Source organism: Lithobates pipiens, unplaced genomic scaffold (assembly GCF_037356315.1).
Source record: "Lithobates pipiens isolate NorthernLeopardFrog02 unplaced genomic scaffold, aLitPip1_a1.2 Scaffold_35, whole genome shotgun sequence".
NCBI lineage: Eukaryota > Metazoa > Chordata > Amphibia > Anura > Ranidae > Lithobates > Lithobates pipiens.
Window position 1 is genome coordinate 7381292 of NW_027507811.1, and position 15635 is coordinate 7396926.

The 15635-nt window shown below is 48.5% G+C and overlaps 3 protein-coding genes across 3 annotated transcripts in view; 1 reads left to right on the plus strand and 2 right to left on the minus strand.

Annotated features, from left to right (window-relative positions):
* The window catches only part of LOC143955747 (uncharacterized), a 132681-nt gene extending 117510 nt beyond the window's left edge, over positions 1 to 15171 (minus strand). The window contains exons 1-2 of the mRNA XM_077465867.1: positions 15094 to 15171; positions 13018 to 13361 (exon numbers count right to left, since the gene is read on the minus strand). The gene's annotated coding sequence lies outside the window, so the exon portion shown is untranslated. The remainder of the gene's footprint in view (positions 1 to 13017; positions 13362 to 15093) is intronic.
* Positions 1 to 15635, plus strand: part of LOC143955465 (uncharacterized) — a 230834-nt gene that overhangs the window by 64928 nt on the left and 150271 nt on the right. The gene's annotated exons all lie outside the window — the stretch shown is intronic.
* Positions 1 to 15635, minus strand: part of LOC143955363 (uncharacterized) — a 40936-nt gene that overhangs the window by 6309 nt on the left and 18992 nt on the right. Inside the window, exon 2 of the mRNA XM_077465427.1 lies at positions 1614 to 11273. Within this exon, the coding sequence (XP_077321553.1) occupies positions 7026 to 11273 (4248 nt within the window). The 3' untranslated portion in view covers positions 1614 to 7025. The remainder of the gene's footprint in view (positions 1 to 1613; positions 11274 to 15635) is intronic.

Genomic DNA, 15635 nt, shown 5'->3' on the forward strand with positions numbered 1-15635 from the left:
TGGGTATCACCGAGTATGGCTGGGTACGGCTGAGTATCACCGAGTATGGCCGGGTATCACCGAGTATGGTTGGGTATCATTGTGTATGGCTGGGCATCACCAAGTATGGCTGGGTATCATTGAGTATGGCCGAGTATGGCCGGGTATCGCTGAGTATGGCTGGGTATCATTGCGTATGTACGAGTATGGCTGAGTATCACCGAGTATGGCTGGGTATAACCGAGTATGGCTGGGTATCACCGAGTATGGCTGGGTATCACCGAGTATGGCTGGGTATCACCGAGTATGGCTGGGTATCACCGAGTATGGCTGGGTATCATTGAGTATGGCCGGGTATCACTGAGTATGGCCGGGTATCATTGAGTATGGCCGGGTATCACTGAGTATGGCTGGGTATCATTGCGTATGTATGAGTATGGCTGAGTATCACCGAGTATAGCTGGGTATAACCGAGTATGGCTGGGTATCACCGAATATGGCTGGGTATCACCGAGTATGGCTGGGTATGGCTGAGTATCACAGAGTATGGCCGGGTATCACCGAGTATGGTTGGGTATCATTGTGTATGGCTGGGTATCACCGAGTATGGCTGGGTATCATTGAGTATCGCCGAGTATGGCTGGGTATCATTGAGTATCGCCGAGTATGGCTGGGTATCATTGAGTATGTATGAGTATGGCTGAGTATCACCGAGTATGGCTGGATATCATTGAGTATGGCTGGGTATCATTGAGTATGGCTGGGTATCATTTAGTATGGCTGGGTATCATTTAGTATGGCTGGGTATCATTTAGTATGGCTGGGTATCATTGAGTATGGCCGGGTATCATTGAGTATGTACGAGTATGGCTGAGTATCACCGAGTATGGCTGGATATCATTGAGTATGGCTGGGTATCATTGAGTATGGCCGGGTATCATTGAGTATGGCTGGGTATCATTGAGTATGGCCGAGTATTGGTGGGTATCACCGAGTATGGTTGAGGGTGGATGGGAAGGCATGGATGGCTGAGCATGGAGGGATGGCTGAGCATGGAGGGATGGCAGAGTATGGAGGGATGGCAGAGTATGGAGGGATGGCAGAGTATGGAGGGATGGCAGAGAATGGAGGGATGGCAGAGAATGGAGGGATGGCAGAGAATTGAGGGATGGCAGAGAATGGAGGGATGGCAGAGTATGGAGGGATGGCAGAGTATGGAGGGATGGCAGAGTATGCAGGGATGGATGTGGCTCTGTGTCACAAAGCAGCACTGTGGGCATTACACATGCAGCCCACAGCGCTGCTGCCACCTATCTCTCCCCCTCTCTCCTCACACTGTACCGATCGGTACAGAGAGAGAGCAATTGGACATGGCGCTGGTTTGTTTACATGCGATTGCGCCGTCATTTGACGGAATGATCACGTGGTAAACAGCCGCTGTCAGTGGCCATTTACTGTGATGCGGACCCGGCCGTCACGGATACTTCCGTGTGCGTGCAATTCTGGGAGGACTTCATAGTACGCCCTCCAAGAGTTATTGAACCGCCCTGTAGCCGCCATTCAGTTATGGGCCGGCTGTAAAGTGGTTAAATAAGCTTTAATTTGAAAGAAAGAAAGAAAACAAAATTAATTACCTTGGCTAGTTCCAGGTCCAGCTATATCTCCTTTTGTATGTCCTCCCACATGGAACTTCCTGTCTGTTCCCCACATCACTTCCTGCCTGTATCCAACATCACTTCCTGTCTGTTCCCCAACATCACTTCCTGGCTGTGGCTGATATCACTTCCTGGCTGTGGCTGACATCACTTCCTGTCTTCCACTCTGGATATACAATGAAAATGTTTGTTTCAGCAACCATGCTTGCGGATAAATGAATTAGGTATGAAAATGAGTCAGTTACACTCAAATAACCCAACGCATGCTCATACTGAACATTTCCCCAGTTACGTTTTATTCGTCATTAACCAGTTCCGAAGCTTCAACCACATGAATCACGGATCTCTCTTTTCCTTCAGTGCAACACTGCCCCACACAGTTAGTAAGCAGCACCCTAGGGAACATTTAACTGTTTGATCGCCCCCCTAGTGTTAAACCCCTTCCCTGTCAGTGTCATTTATACAGTGACAGTGCATTTTTACAGTACTGGTCACGGTATTGGTGTAACTGATCCCCAAAAAGTGTCAGATTTGTCCGCCGTAATGTCGTAGTCCTGCTAAAAAAAAAGGGGGCAAATTGCCCCAATTACTAGTGACAACAATCGGAAATTCACTAAATCTATCCCCGATTTTGTAGGCGCAATAACTTTTGCGCAAACCAATCGATATACTCTTATTGGGATTTTTTTTTTTTTTTTACAAAAAATATGTAGCAGGATACAAATTGGCCTAAATTCATGAAGATTTTTTTTTTTTTATTGGGAATGTTTTATAGCAGAAAGTAAAAAATATTGTTTTTATAAAAACGCTCTTTTTTTGTTTATAGCGCAAAAAATAAAAAGCGCTGGGGCGGTCAACTGCCACCAAAAGAAAGGAGGGGGGGAGGACATCAATTTAATTTGGGTACAACGTCGCACAACTGCGCAATTGTCAGTTAAAGTGACGCAGTGCCGTATCGCAAAAAAAAATGCCCTGGTCATTAAGGGGGGTAAATCCTTCCTGAGGCTGGAGTGGATAAATAAACTTTAATTTGAAAGAAAGAAAAAAATAATTACCTTGGCTAGTTCCAGGTCCAGCTATATCTCATTTTGTTTGTCCTCCCACATGGAACTTCCTGTCTGTTCCCCACATCACTTCCTGTCTGTTCCCCATATGACTTCCTGTCTGTTCCCCACTTCCTGTGTTCCGTCGGATTAGGCGAACCGTCAAATCTTGTAACGGGAAGTGACGTTCCGTCACGGCCACCTGCGTACCCCCCACACTCAGCCTGCAGTCTGAAGTCGCCAAGAGGACATCTTTTTACACCCACCGAAGTCATGCATTTCACACTTATTTTTTATCAGTAAGCTGCGATTGTACCGTCAAACACAGTATTTAGAAATCCGTCACACTGGTTCGATGTTGAATTCTAAAAGCAGCGGTCTTGTGTCCGATTAGCAAACGCGTGAGGTCGGCAGGCTTGCCGCTGCTTTTAAAATTCAGATTTCAAAATGTAAAATTCTGAAAGGTAGTCAGGATATTAGATGCCTCATTTAAGATCCTAGAAAGCCCAAAAGGTGCTCCTTTGATTTTGGGCCTCTCTATGCATCTAGCCCAGTGATTCTCAACCAGGGTTCCTCCAGTGGTTGCGAGGGGCTCCTTCAGCATTGGGCCATTTCTGCCTTTCGGATAAGTTCCCACCGACACCATTGATCTTTTTAGCTATCTGTAAGTAGGTAATTCTTCCCATAAGGACCATTCATCCCACTGACCATCACACTAATGTATCATGAGTTGTAGATTTCTAATTTTTAGCAGGGGGTTCCCCGAGACCCCGAGAACTATTTCAAGGGTTCCTCTGCATTGAAAAGGTTGAGAAAGACTGATCTAGGCCGTGAAAAGGCCTCACACATATAGTATCCTCATACTCGGTAGGCGTAGCAGGATATTAGATGCCTCATTTAAGATCCTAGAAAGCCCAAAAGGTGCTCCTTTGATTTTGGGCCTCTCTATGCATCTAGCCCAGTGATTCTCAACCAGGGTTCCTCCAGAGGTTGCGAGGGGCTCCTTCAGCATTGGGCCATTTCTGCCTCTCGGATAAGTTCCCACCGACACCATTGATCTTTTTAGCTATCTGTAAGGAGGTAATTCTTCTCATAAGGACCATTCATCCCACTGACCATCACACTAATGTATCATGAGTTGTAGATTTCTAATTTTTAGCAGAGGGTTCCCCGAGACCCCGAGAACTATTTCAAGGGTTCCTCTGCGTTAAAAAGGTGGAGAAAGACAGATCTAGGCCGTGAAAAGGCCTCACACATATGGTATCCTCATACTCGGTAGGCGTAGCAGGATATTAGATGCCTCATTTAAGATCCTAGAAAGCCGAAAAGGTGCTCCTTTGATTTTGGGCCTCTCTATGCATCTAGCCCAGTGATTCTCAACCAGGGTTCCTCCAGAGGTTGCGAGGGGCTCCTTCAGCATTGGGCCATTTCTGCCTCTCGGATAAGTTCCCACCGACACCATTGAACTTTTTAGCTATCTGTAAGGAGGTAATTCTTCTCATAAGGACCATTCATCCCACTGACCATCACACTAATGTATCATGAGTTGTAGATTTCTAATTTTTAGCAGAGGGTTCCCCGAGACCCCGAGAACTATTTCAAGGGTTCCTCTGCGTTAAAAAGGTGGAGAAAGACAGATCTAGGCCGTGAAAAGGCCTCACACATATGGTATCCTCATACTCGGTAGGCGTAGCAGGATATTAGATGCCTCATTTAAGATCCTAGAAAGCCCAAAAGGTGCTCCTTTGATTTTGGGCCTCTCTATGCATCTAGCCCAGTGATTCTCAACCAGGGTTCCTCCAGAGGTTGCGAGGGGCTCCTTCAGCATTGGGCCATTTTTGCCTTTCGGATATGGTATCCTTATACTCGGTAGGCGTAACAGAATGTGTTTTTGGGTTGTAATTTAAAATTTTTCCCAAATTTGGGATGCCTGGTTGGAAATTTCTGGTTTAGCCCCCACAAATTGATTGATTCTTTATAGGGGCGATATGCAATTAGCGGACCTCCAGCTTTTGCAGAACTAAAAGTCCCACGAGGCATAGCAGGACTCTGACAGACACAAGCATGATACCCAGAGGCAGAGGCATGATGGGACTTGTAGTTTTGGAACAGCTGGAGGTCCGCTAATTATATATCCTTGCTTCATATAGATTGCCAAACCGATTCCATTTCTGTCTTTCAGCAACCGTAGATCTCATGCATACACCATATCGTCAAAAGTATTGGGACGCCTGCCTTTACACGCACATGAACTTTAATGGCATCCCAGTCTTGGTCCGTAGGGTTCAATATTGAGTTGGCTCCGCCCTTTGCGGCTATAACAGCTTCAACTTCTTCTGAGAAGGCTGTCCACAAGGTTTAGGAGGGTGTCTACGGGAATGTTTTTGCGGCTATAACAGCTTCAACTTCTTCTGGGAAGGCTGTCCACAAGGTTTAGGAGGGTGTCTATGGGGATGTTTGACCATTCTTCCAGAAGGGCATTTGTGCGGTCAGGCACTGATGTTGGACGAGAAGGCCTGGCTCGCAGTCTCCGCTTTATTTCATCCCAAAGGTGTTCTATCGGGTTGAGGTCAGGATTGTCGAGTTTCTCCACCCCAAACTCGCTCATCCAGGTCTTTATGGACCTTGCTTTGTGCACTGGTCCAAATCATGTGGTGGATTATGGCGTGGGGGGGGGGGGGGTTGTTTTTCAGGGGTTGGGCTTGGCCCCCTTAGTTCTAGTGAAGGGAACTCTTAAGGTGTCAGAGGTCAGGACTCTGTGCAGGCCAGTCGAGTTTCTCCACCCCAAACTCGCTCATCCAGGTCTTTATGGACCTTGCTTTGTGCACTGGTCCAAATCATGTGGTGGGCGGGGGGGATTTATGGTGTGGGGGGGGGGGGGAGGGGGGATTATGGCGTGGGGTTGTTTTTCAGGGGCCTTAGTTTCAGTGAAGGGCACTCTTAAGGCGTCAGCATACCAAGACATTTTGGACAATTTCATGCTCCCAACTTTGTGGGAAGAGTTTGGGGACGGACCCTTCCTGTTCCAACATGACTGGGTTGCAAAGGCCTTTTTTATTTAACCACTTCAATACAGGGCACTTAAACACCTTCCTGCCCAGACCAATTTTGAGCTTTCAGCGCTGTCGCACTTTGAATGACAATTGCGCGGTCATACTACACTGTACCCAAATGAAATTTTTATCAATTTTTTCCCACAAATAGAGCTTTCTTTTGGTGGTATTTGATCACCTCTGCGGTTTTTATTTTTTGCGCTACAAATAAAAAAATACCGAAAATTTTGAAAAAAAATATGTTTTTTTTTGTTTCAGTTTCAAAACTTTGTAAATAAGTACGTTTTCTCCTTCACTGATGGGCACTGATGGGGCTACACTGATGGGCACTGATAAGGTGGCACTGATGGGCACCAATGTGGCACCAATGAAGTGGCACTGATAGGCGGCACTGATGGGCGACACGGACGGACACTGATAGGTGGCACAAATTGGCACTGATAGCTGGCACGAATGGGCATGGATAGGCGGCACAGGTGGGCATGGATAGGCGGCACAGGTGGGCATGGATAGGCGGCACAGGTGGGCACTCATAGGCGGCACAGGTGGGCACTCATAGGCGGCATCGGTGTTATAGTAATGGATGCCAATCAGTGCCAAACAATAATGCATGCCAATCAGTGATGCCCATTGTGGGCACTGATTGGCATCCATTATGGGCACTGATTGGCATCCATTGTGCTGACTGGCATCCCTGGTGGTCTAGGGAGGATTATGGATTTTATTACCTTTTCCCTGGTGGTCTGGTGGCATCCCTGGTGGTCCAGTGTGGGCATCCTCGGGGGGGGGGGGCTGTGCTGATAATCGATCAGCACAGACCCCCCCTGTCAGAGGAGCAGCCGATCGGCTCTCCTCTACTCACGTCTGACAGACACGAGTGAGGGAAAGCCGATCACCGGCTCTTCCCATTTACACTGTGATCAGCCGTGATTGGACACGGCTGATCACGTGGTAAAGAGTCTCCGTCGGAGACTCTTTACCGAGATCGTAGTTGCCGGGTGTCAGACTGACACCCCACAACAACGATCGCCGCGATGCGCGCCCCCGGGGGCGCGCAGCGGCTCATAATCCTAATCACGTCATATGACGTCCGGTCAGGATTATGAAACCACTTTGCCGCCGTCAATTCCCTATAGGGCGGGCGGCAAGTGGTTAAAATTACCCAAAAATTACAAAAAACGTTACAAAATCTGTTTAGTTCTGAAAATGTATTAAAAACAATCCTAATTTGTATTTCAAATTAAAATATTTCCCACGTTCGGGACGGGAATATGGCTCCTCGCCCGTGTGAGTTGTTAGGAGTTTATCTGAATCTGTTTTTGTGATGGAACATTTTCCGCACTCCTATGGGAATACGGCATTCCCCCCCCCATGTGAGTTTTCTGATGTGTAGAAAGATTGCACTTCTTTGAAAAACATTTTCCGCACTCCGGACAGGAATACGGCTTCTCCCCCGTGTGACATTTCTGATGTATAGAAAGATTGTACTTCTTTGAAAAACATTTTCCGCACTCCGGACAGGAAAACGGCCTTTCACCTGTGTGAGATTTCTGATGTAGAGAAAGGTGGGACTTTTGCGAAAAACTTTTCCCGCACTCGGGGCAGGAATGTGGCTTCTCGCCTGTGTGAGACGTTTGGTGTTTGGCTAAACACGATTTCCTGACAAAGCATTTCCCGCACTCAGGACAGGAATACGGCCTCTCGCCCGTGTGAGTTCTGATGTGCATGCGAAGAACGGATTGCAAACGAAAATATTTCCCGCACTCAGGGCAGGAATGCGGCTTTACTCCCGTGTGAGTTGTTAGGTGTTTATCTAAATCTGATTTCGTGAGAAAACATTTTCCGCACTCCGGGCAGGAATGCAACTTTTCTCCCGTGTGAGATTTCTGATGTATAGAAAGATAGGACTTCTGTGAAAAACATTTTCCGCACACAGGGCAGGAAAAGGGCTTTTTGCCCGTGTGAGTAGTTTGGTGTCTGTCTAAGCTTGATTTTCTGAAAAAACATTTCCCGCACTCAGGGCAGGAATATAGCTTCTCTCCCGTGTGACTTCTTATGTGCGCATGATAATTGTATTTAAAACGAAAACATTTCCCACATTCGGGACAGGAATACGGCTTTTCCCAGTTTGGCTCACCTGTGTGAGATCTTTTATGCACGTCAAGATGTGATTTAAAATGGAAACACTTCCCGCACTCGGCACAGGAATACGGCCTCTCACCCGCGTGAGATCTTTGATGTTTGATTAGATCTGATTTGTGTGCAAAACATTTCCCGCACTCAGAACAGGAAAATGGATTTAACCCAGTGTGAGACCTCTGATGTGTGTAAAGATTGGACTTCCGGGAAAAACATTTCCCGCACTCAGGGCAGGAATATGGCTTCTCACCTGTGTGAGTTCTTATATGCTCATTAAAACCGGATTTAAAACTGAAACATTTCCCGCATTCAGTACAGGGAAACCTCTTAACTGTTGGAAGGACGGCCCCGTCCCTCACAGTCTGAGGTTCCTCGGGATAAGAGGAATACGATGTTCCGGCACCGTCCCTCACAGTCTGAGGTTCCTCGGGATAAGAGGAATACGATGGTCCGGCACCGTCCCGCACAGTCTGAGGTTCCTCGGGATAAGAGGAATACGATGGTCCGGCACCGTCCCGCACAGTCTGAGGTTCCTCAGGATAAGAGGAATACGATGGTCCGGCACCGTCCCGCAGAGTCTGAGGTTCCTCAGGATAAGAGGAATACGATGGTCCGGCACCGTCCCGCACAGTCTGAGGTTCCTCAGGATAAGAGGAATACGATGGTCCGGCACCATCCCGCACAGTCTGAGGTTCTTCAGAATAAGAGGAATACGATGGTCCGGCACCGTCCCGCACAGTCTGAGGTTCCTCGGGATAGGAGGAATACGATGGTCCGGCACCGTCCCGCACAGTCTGAGGTTCCTCGGGATAAGAGGAATACGATGGTCCGGCACCGTCCCTCACAGTCTGAGGTTCCTCGGGATAAGAGGAATACGATGGTCCGGCACCGTCCCGCACAGTCTGAGGTTCCTCAGGATAAGAGGAATACGATGGTCCGGCACCGTCCCGCACAGTCTGAGGTTCCTCGGGATAAGAGGAATACGATGGTCCGGCACCGTCCCGCACAGTCTGAGGTTCCTCGGGATAAGAGGAATACGATGGTCCGGCACCGTCCCGCACAGTCTGAGGTTCCTCGGGATAAGAGGAATACGATGGTCCGGCACCGTCCCGCACAGTCTGAGGTTCCTCGGGATAAGAGGAATACGATGGTCCGGCACCGTCCCTCACAGTCTGAGGTTCCTCGGGATAAGAGGAATACGATGGTCCGGCACCGTCCCGCACAGTCTGAGGTTCCTCGGGATAAGAGGAATACGATGGTCCGGCACCGTCCCACACAGTCTGAGGTTCTTCGGGATAAGAGGAATACGATGGTCCGGCACCGTCCCGCACAGTCTGAGGTTCCTCGGGATAAGAGGAATACGATGGTCCGGCACCGTCCCGCACAGTCTGAGGTTCCTCGGGATAAGAGGAATACGATGGTCCGGCACCGTCCCGCACAGTCTGAGGTTCCTCGGGATAAGAGGAATACGATGGTCCGGCACCGTCCCGCACAGTCTGAGGTTCCTCGGGATAAGAGGAATACGATGGTCCGGCACCGTCCCACACAGTCTGAGGTTCTTCGGGATAAGAGGAATACGATGGTCCGGCACCGTCCCGCACAGTCTGAGGTTCCTCGGGATAAGAGGAATACGATGGTCCGGCACCGTCCCGCACAGTCTGAGGTTCCTCGGGATAAGAGGAATACGATGGTCCGGCACCGTCCCGCACAGTCTGAGGTTCCTCGGGATAAGAGGAATACGATGGTCCGGCACCGTCCCGCACAGTCTGAGGTTCTTCAGAATAAGAGGAATACGATGGTCCGGCACCGTCCCGCACAGTCTGAGGTTCCTCAGGATAAGAGGAATACGATGGTCCGGCACCGTCCCGCACAGTCTGAGGTTCCTCGGGATAGGAGGAATACGATGGTCCGGCACCGTCCCGCACAGTCTGAGGTTCCTCGGGATAAGAGGAATACGATGGTCCGGCACCGTCCCACACAGTCTGAGGTTCCTCAGGATAAGAGGAATACGATGGTCCGGCACCGTCCCGCACAGTCTGAGGTTCCTCGGGATAAGAGGAATACGATGGTCCGGCACCGTCCCCCACAGTCTGAGGTTCCTCGGGATAAGAGGAATACGATGGTCCGGCACCATCCCGCACAGTCTGAGGTTCCTCGGGATAAGAGGAATACGATGGTCCGGCACCGTCCCCCACAGTCTGAGGTTCCTCGGGATAAGAGGAATACGATGGTCCGGCACCATCCCGCACAGTCTGAGGTTCCTCGGGATAAGAGGAATACGATGGTCCGGCACCGTCCCGCACAGTCTGAGGTTCCTCAGTATAAGAGGAATACGATGGTCCGGCACCGTCCCGCACAGTCTGAGGTTCCTCAGGATAAGAGGAATACGATGGTCCGGCACCGTCCCGCACAGTCTGAGGTTCCTCGGGATAAGAGGAATACGATGGTCCGGCACCGTCCCGCACAGTCTGAGGTTCCTCAGGATAAGAGGAATACGATGGTCCGGCACCGTCCCGCACAGTCTGAGGTTCCTCGGGATAAGAGGAATACGATGGTCCGGCACCATCCCGCACAGTCTGAGGTTCCTCGGGATAAGAGGAATACGATGGTCCGGCACCGTCCCGCACAGTCTGAGGTTCCTCAGGATAAGAGGAATACGATGGTCCGGCACCGTCCCGCACAGTCTGAGGTTCCTCGGGATAAGAGGAATACGATGGTCCGGCACCGTCCCGCACAGTCTGAGGTTCCTCAGGATAAGAGGAATACGATGGTCCGGCACCGTCCCCCACAGTCTGAGGTTCCTCGGGATAAGAGGAATACGATGGTCCGGCACCATCCCGCACAGTCTGAGGTTCCTCGGGATAAGAGGAATACGATGGTCCGGCACCGTCCCGCACAGTCTGAGGTTCCTCAGTATAAGAGGAATACGATGGTCCGGCACCGTCCCGCACAGTCTGAGGTTCCTCAGGATAAGAGGAATACGATGGTCCGGCACCGTCCCGCACAGTCTGAGGTTCCTCGGGATAAGAGGAATACGATGGTCCGGCACCGTCCCGCACAGTCTGAGGTTCCTCAGGATAAGAGGAATACGATGGTCCGGCACCGTCCCGCACAGTCTGAGGTTCCTCGGGATAAGAGGAATACGATGGTCCGGCACCGTCCCGCACAGTCTGAGGTTCCTCAGGATAAGAGGAATACGATGGTCCATCTACACTGTGTGGTGCCGGATGGACATTTGAGGTAGTCGGGTTTTCTCCTGGACTATACTGTGTGATGTCCTCATCTTCTACTTTACAGTCTGGAGACAAAGTGAGACAATCCTCTGAGGTTTTCCTCATCTCCCGTCCATCTACTAAAATACAAATACAAAGATTATTACTAGACATGAGCTGATTGGTTCCCCTAAACCAGGACTCCGCCCACATCGGGCAGCTTTGTCTCTGAGGATCTTACAATTCCCCCCTCAAGGTAACTAGTAAATGGCTCCTCTGATCTCCTACCAGATCATTTCTTTATTCATGGACCTTAGTCAGAGAGGGAGGAAACAACGAGAACTGTCTTCTATAGGAGTGACAGTGATGAGGGGATTATAGGACGAGTGTCCCCTCCCCCTCTATCACTCATTGCCATCTTCCCAACACAAGAAGTCCTGCACTTCCTTATTTAGTCCATGATTTAGTCATGAATATCAGCGGGGCTGAGCCCCACCAGAGGTCAGAGAGTGAGGATGGGGGGTGGACAACCAAGATGAAGACTGGACTGATCCTGAAGACCCCCATCATTGGGTTATTGACTCCTCCCCCATTATCACTTTCTGTTTAAGGTTCCAAAGTTGGAGGATGTTATCACATTATTATCACCATGTAAAAGTCTGTCCTCCAATCACATCATCCGATATAAAATGTCCAGCTGGTAGGAAATGGGGGTAACAAGAGAGAACATAGCAGAGTGCCGAGTTCAGGCCTTTTTAATACACAACATGCTGTATGAGGTACAATAGTTGGGACTATATAGTATCAGAATTATATAATGTACAACATAGAGTATATAGTGAAGGGGTCAGGAGTATGTAATGTACAATATAAATGATCTATTAAAAGAGTCAGGACTTATATTATTGGTGCTTAGAAGTCAGTGGTGGCTAAATATTTACTTAACTGAGACAAGTTGCAGAGGTCCCACACCGCTCCTCCCATCTCCTGAGACTGCACTCAGTGACTTGGGTCTGAGACTATACAGACATATCCCTCCACCCGGCACAGCCAGCAGACAACACAGCAAGTAACCCCCGGGGGGATTGTTCTGTCTGAGATCTTACTAGACCCGGGTATGGGGCAGAAGACTCAAGGTACATACCCCAGGTGTCTAGATCTAGTAACATCTATGGTGAATATTAACATTTTGCTGCCAGCTGATCTCCAGAATCTCCATAATTCCAGTCTAGATACATAAATTGTGTCGGCAGCACAGAGAAGGAAGATTATCCGAGAGAAATCCAGGAATACAGGACGGGGAACACAGCTCAGGAAAGTGACCAGGGGATTACAGGCTGATATCCCCCAGCCCCCGCCCTACTCTGGACCAATCAGTGAGCAGTATGGGTGGAGGAATGGATTTAGTGTTAATGACCCACCTGTGCTGATCTCTGTAGGAGTGTCCTCCTCTATAAATGTCCCCGTTATTCCATCCTCCTCCATAGACTGCTGATCATCCCTCACATACCTCTCTTCTTCTTCTGATTTCACCTCAAATTCTATATCCATTGGATCTCCACTCTAAACCAAGAAAATGAGAGAGAAAATATCATCTGTAAGATAGAAGATTTATTATTGTGACATCACATAAGAAATCAACAAATCGTATCCATGAGTCTGTGTTTTACAATCTCAGTCCCACCAACCTTGTAACAGTGGGGGATGGTGTGATCTTCCTGTGTGGAATCCCGGGAATAAAGAGGACGGGGACATCTCTCTGGTGGGTTCCCATAGCTGGGTGACTCGTCATCCTCCTCTTTTATCTCTTCTTTAACCTCAACTTTAGGATCTCTCAGGTTTCCACTCTGAATATATAATAAAAATGACATCAATGGTAACAATGCAGATAATGTACAGATCCTAATGATACTATCAGTGATTGTTCCTCATCTACCTGATAATGGTGGGGGATGGTGTGACCTTCCTGTGTGGAATCCCGGGAATACAGAGGACGGGGACATCTCTCTGGTGGGTTCCCATTACTGGATCCATCTGTAGGAAACACACACACTGACTGAATACATTGTTTCTATGTGTTTATCAGATGATGGGGGATCTAGGTGGAGCCTCCGTACTGCTCTCTCCTTTACAATAAAGTCTCCTCTTACCCGGTGATGTGAGGGGCGGCTGATTGTCCATCATGACGTCCTTGTAGAGATCCTTGTGTCCTTCTAAATACTCCCACTCCTCTTGAGTTGCAAAAGCTGTCTTCTCTATTGCGTCATCTGTCAGGGGAACCTGCCAATACCCTCTAGTGAGATCAAAGGTGGTTATGTACCTGGTGGGATCAGGCTTCTCAACTAGTTCATCAACCCGGGTCATGGGATAGGTGTAAAACCTCAACACTTCGTTCAGTTTCCGGAAGTCATTACAAAATCTTAAAGGATCCATCTGGCTTAAGAACTAAGACTATAGGACTACACCATTCACTTTTGGACTTTTCTATCACCCCGAGGTCTACCATCCTCCGTACTTCTTCAGCTACTGCCTGTCTGTGGGTGTCTGGAATACGATACGGCTTAAGTCACGCCCAAACCTTGGGGTCAGTGACAATGCCATGTTTAATTACATTTGTGCAGCATGGCAACTCTGAGAAGAAATCTGTATTTCGCTGTAGAAACTCTCCGAACTTTTTGTGATGCTGACATAGACTCAGGTATCTGAGCTTCACCTATGCCTTCATCTTTCTTCGGAGGGCTTATCACCCAGGGCTAGGAGAGATTCTCTATCTTTGTAGGCTTTATTTAAATTTACATGACAGATCTCCTCTTTTTTTCCACCTGTCTGGTTGGTACATCTTATAGTTTACTTACCAAACCATTTGAGCATTTTATAGGGTCCTTGCCACTTAGCAAGGAACTTACTTTCCACTGCGGAGACTAAAACGAGTATACGATCCCCTGGGTGGAAAGTTTGGACCTTTGCTGCCCTATTGTGCACTCGACTCTACTCTTCCTGGGTCTACTACTTGCGTTTTTGGACAAGGGGCATCACGGAGCTAATTCTGTCCTGCATGGCCGAGATATGTTCTATGACACGCCCGGTAGGGAGTAGTCTCAGTCTCCTAGGTCTCTTTGGCAATATCTAGCTACCCTTGGGGATGCCTCCAATGCAAAAGTTCAAAGGGTGAGAACCCTGTGGAAGACGGCGGGACATCCCAGTCTCTCCCATCTTTATCCACCACCATCTTTAGCATACTCGTAAGAGTTTTGTTAAACAATCTGTCTGAGGGTGGTAAACCGAAGCATGCAAGTGCTTAATATTGAACAATATACACAAACTCTTTCATTACTTTGGTCATAAAAGGAGTCCATTGGTCGGTTAGAATCTCTTTTGGAATCCCAGTACATGTTGAACAACTCTTATGCCCCGTACACACGAGCGGATTTTCCGTCGGAAAAATCTTGGATGGTTTTTCCAACGGAATGCCGCTCAAGCTTGGCTTGCATACACACGATCACACAAAAGTTCGCTGAACTTTCGACCGTCGAGAACAAGGTGAGGTACAACACTACAGCGAGCCGAGAAAGTGAAGTTCAATGCTTCCGAGCATGCGTTGAATTGTTTCCGAGCATGCGTAGGAATTTTGCCGCGTCGGAAATTGTGCTTTTTAAGACTGAAAAATTGAGAACACGCTCTCAATATTTTTGCTGGCGGAAATTCGGCCAGCAAAAGTCCAATGGAGCATACACACAGTCGCTTTTTCCGATTCTCATCGGTCTTTTGCTGGCTAAATTTCCGATTGTGTGTATGGAGCATTAGAAGACGTGTTCCTTAAGGGAACAGCCTCAGGATACCCACATAGTACATGAGGAAATGTTCTGACCCTAAAGGGGTTAATCTAGGTTCCCACTATATATATGTGTATCATCATCTGCTGGAGATAAAAGACGTCATAGTGACTATGGAGGAAGAGGACGGAACATGACGAGGGGTTACTGGGTGTAAATAGAAAATAAGATCTTATTACCTCCTCTACTGCCACTTCCAGCAACGTCTCCTCTCTACTTCTTCCCGACTCACCTCTCACCCAGAACTTCCTATTTATAAATTTTATCGCTTCCTGTCTGTACCTGACATCACTTCCTGTCTTCCATAGAGACTTCCTGTCTGGGTAGAAATGATAAGATCACCACCTTGTAGAGCTCTGAGGAACTGCAGCCCCAAGAAATGTCTCGTAGTGTGAACACGGCCTTGTGCTGTGTGTATGTCCCTATAGATGGGCCCATCTCCTTGATCACCGGCAATGGCACCAGTGGGCTACAGTAATGGGGCATAGGGGCTGACTTTTTAGACTCAGGGCAAGACTCAGGGCAAGACTCAGGGCAAGACTCACAATAAATATCCCAGGCCAAAAGAAACACTGTAAAAAATATTCCTTGGCCTTTTCATATGCCAGGTGACCCTCCGAGGAAATGGTGTATGGGCCAGGTTCAACACTGTCCTCCTATAAGGGACAAGCACCACAAGCTGTACAACATGTCATAGTTAACTGCCATATGAGGGAACACA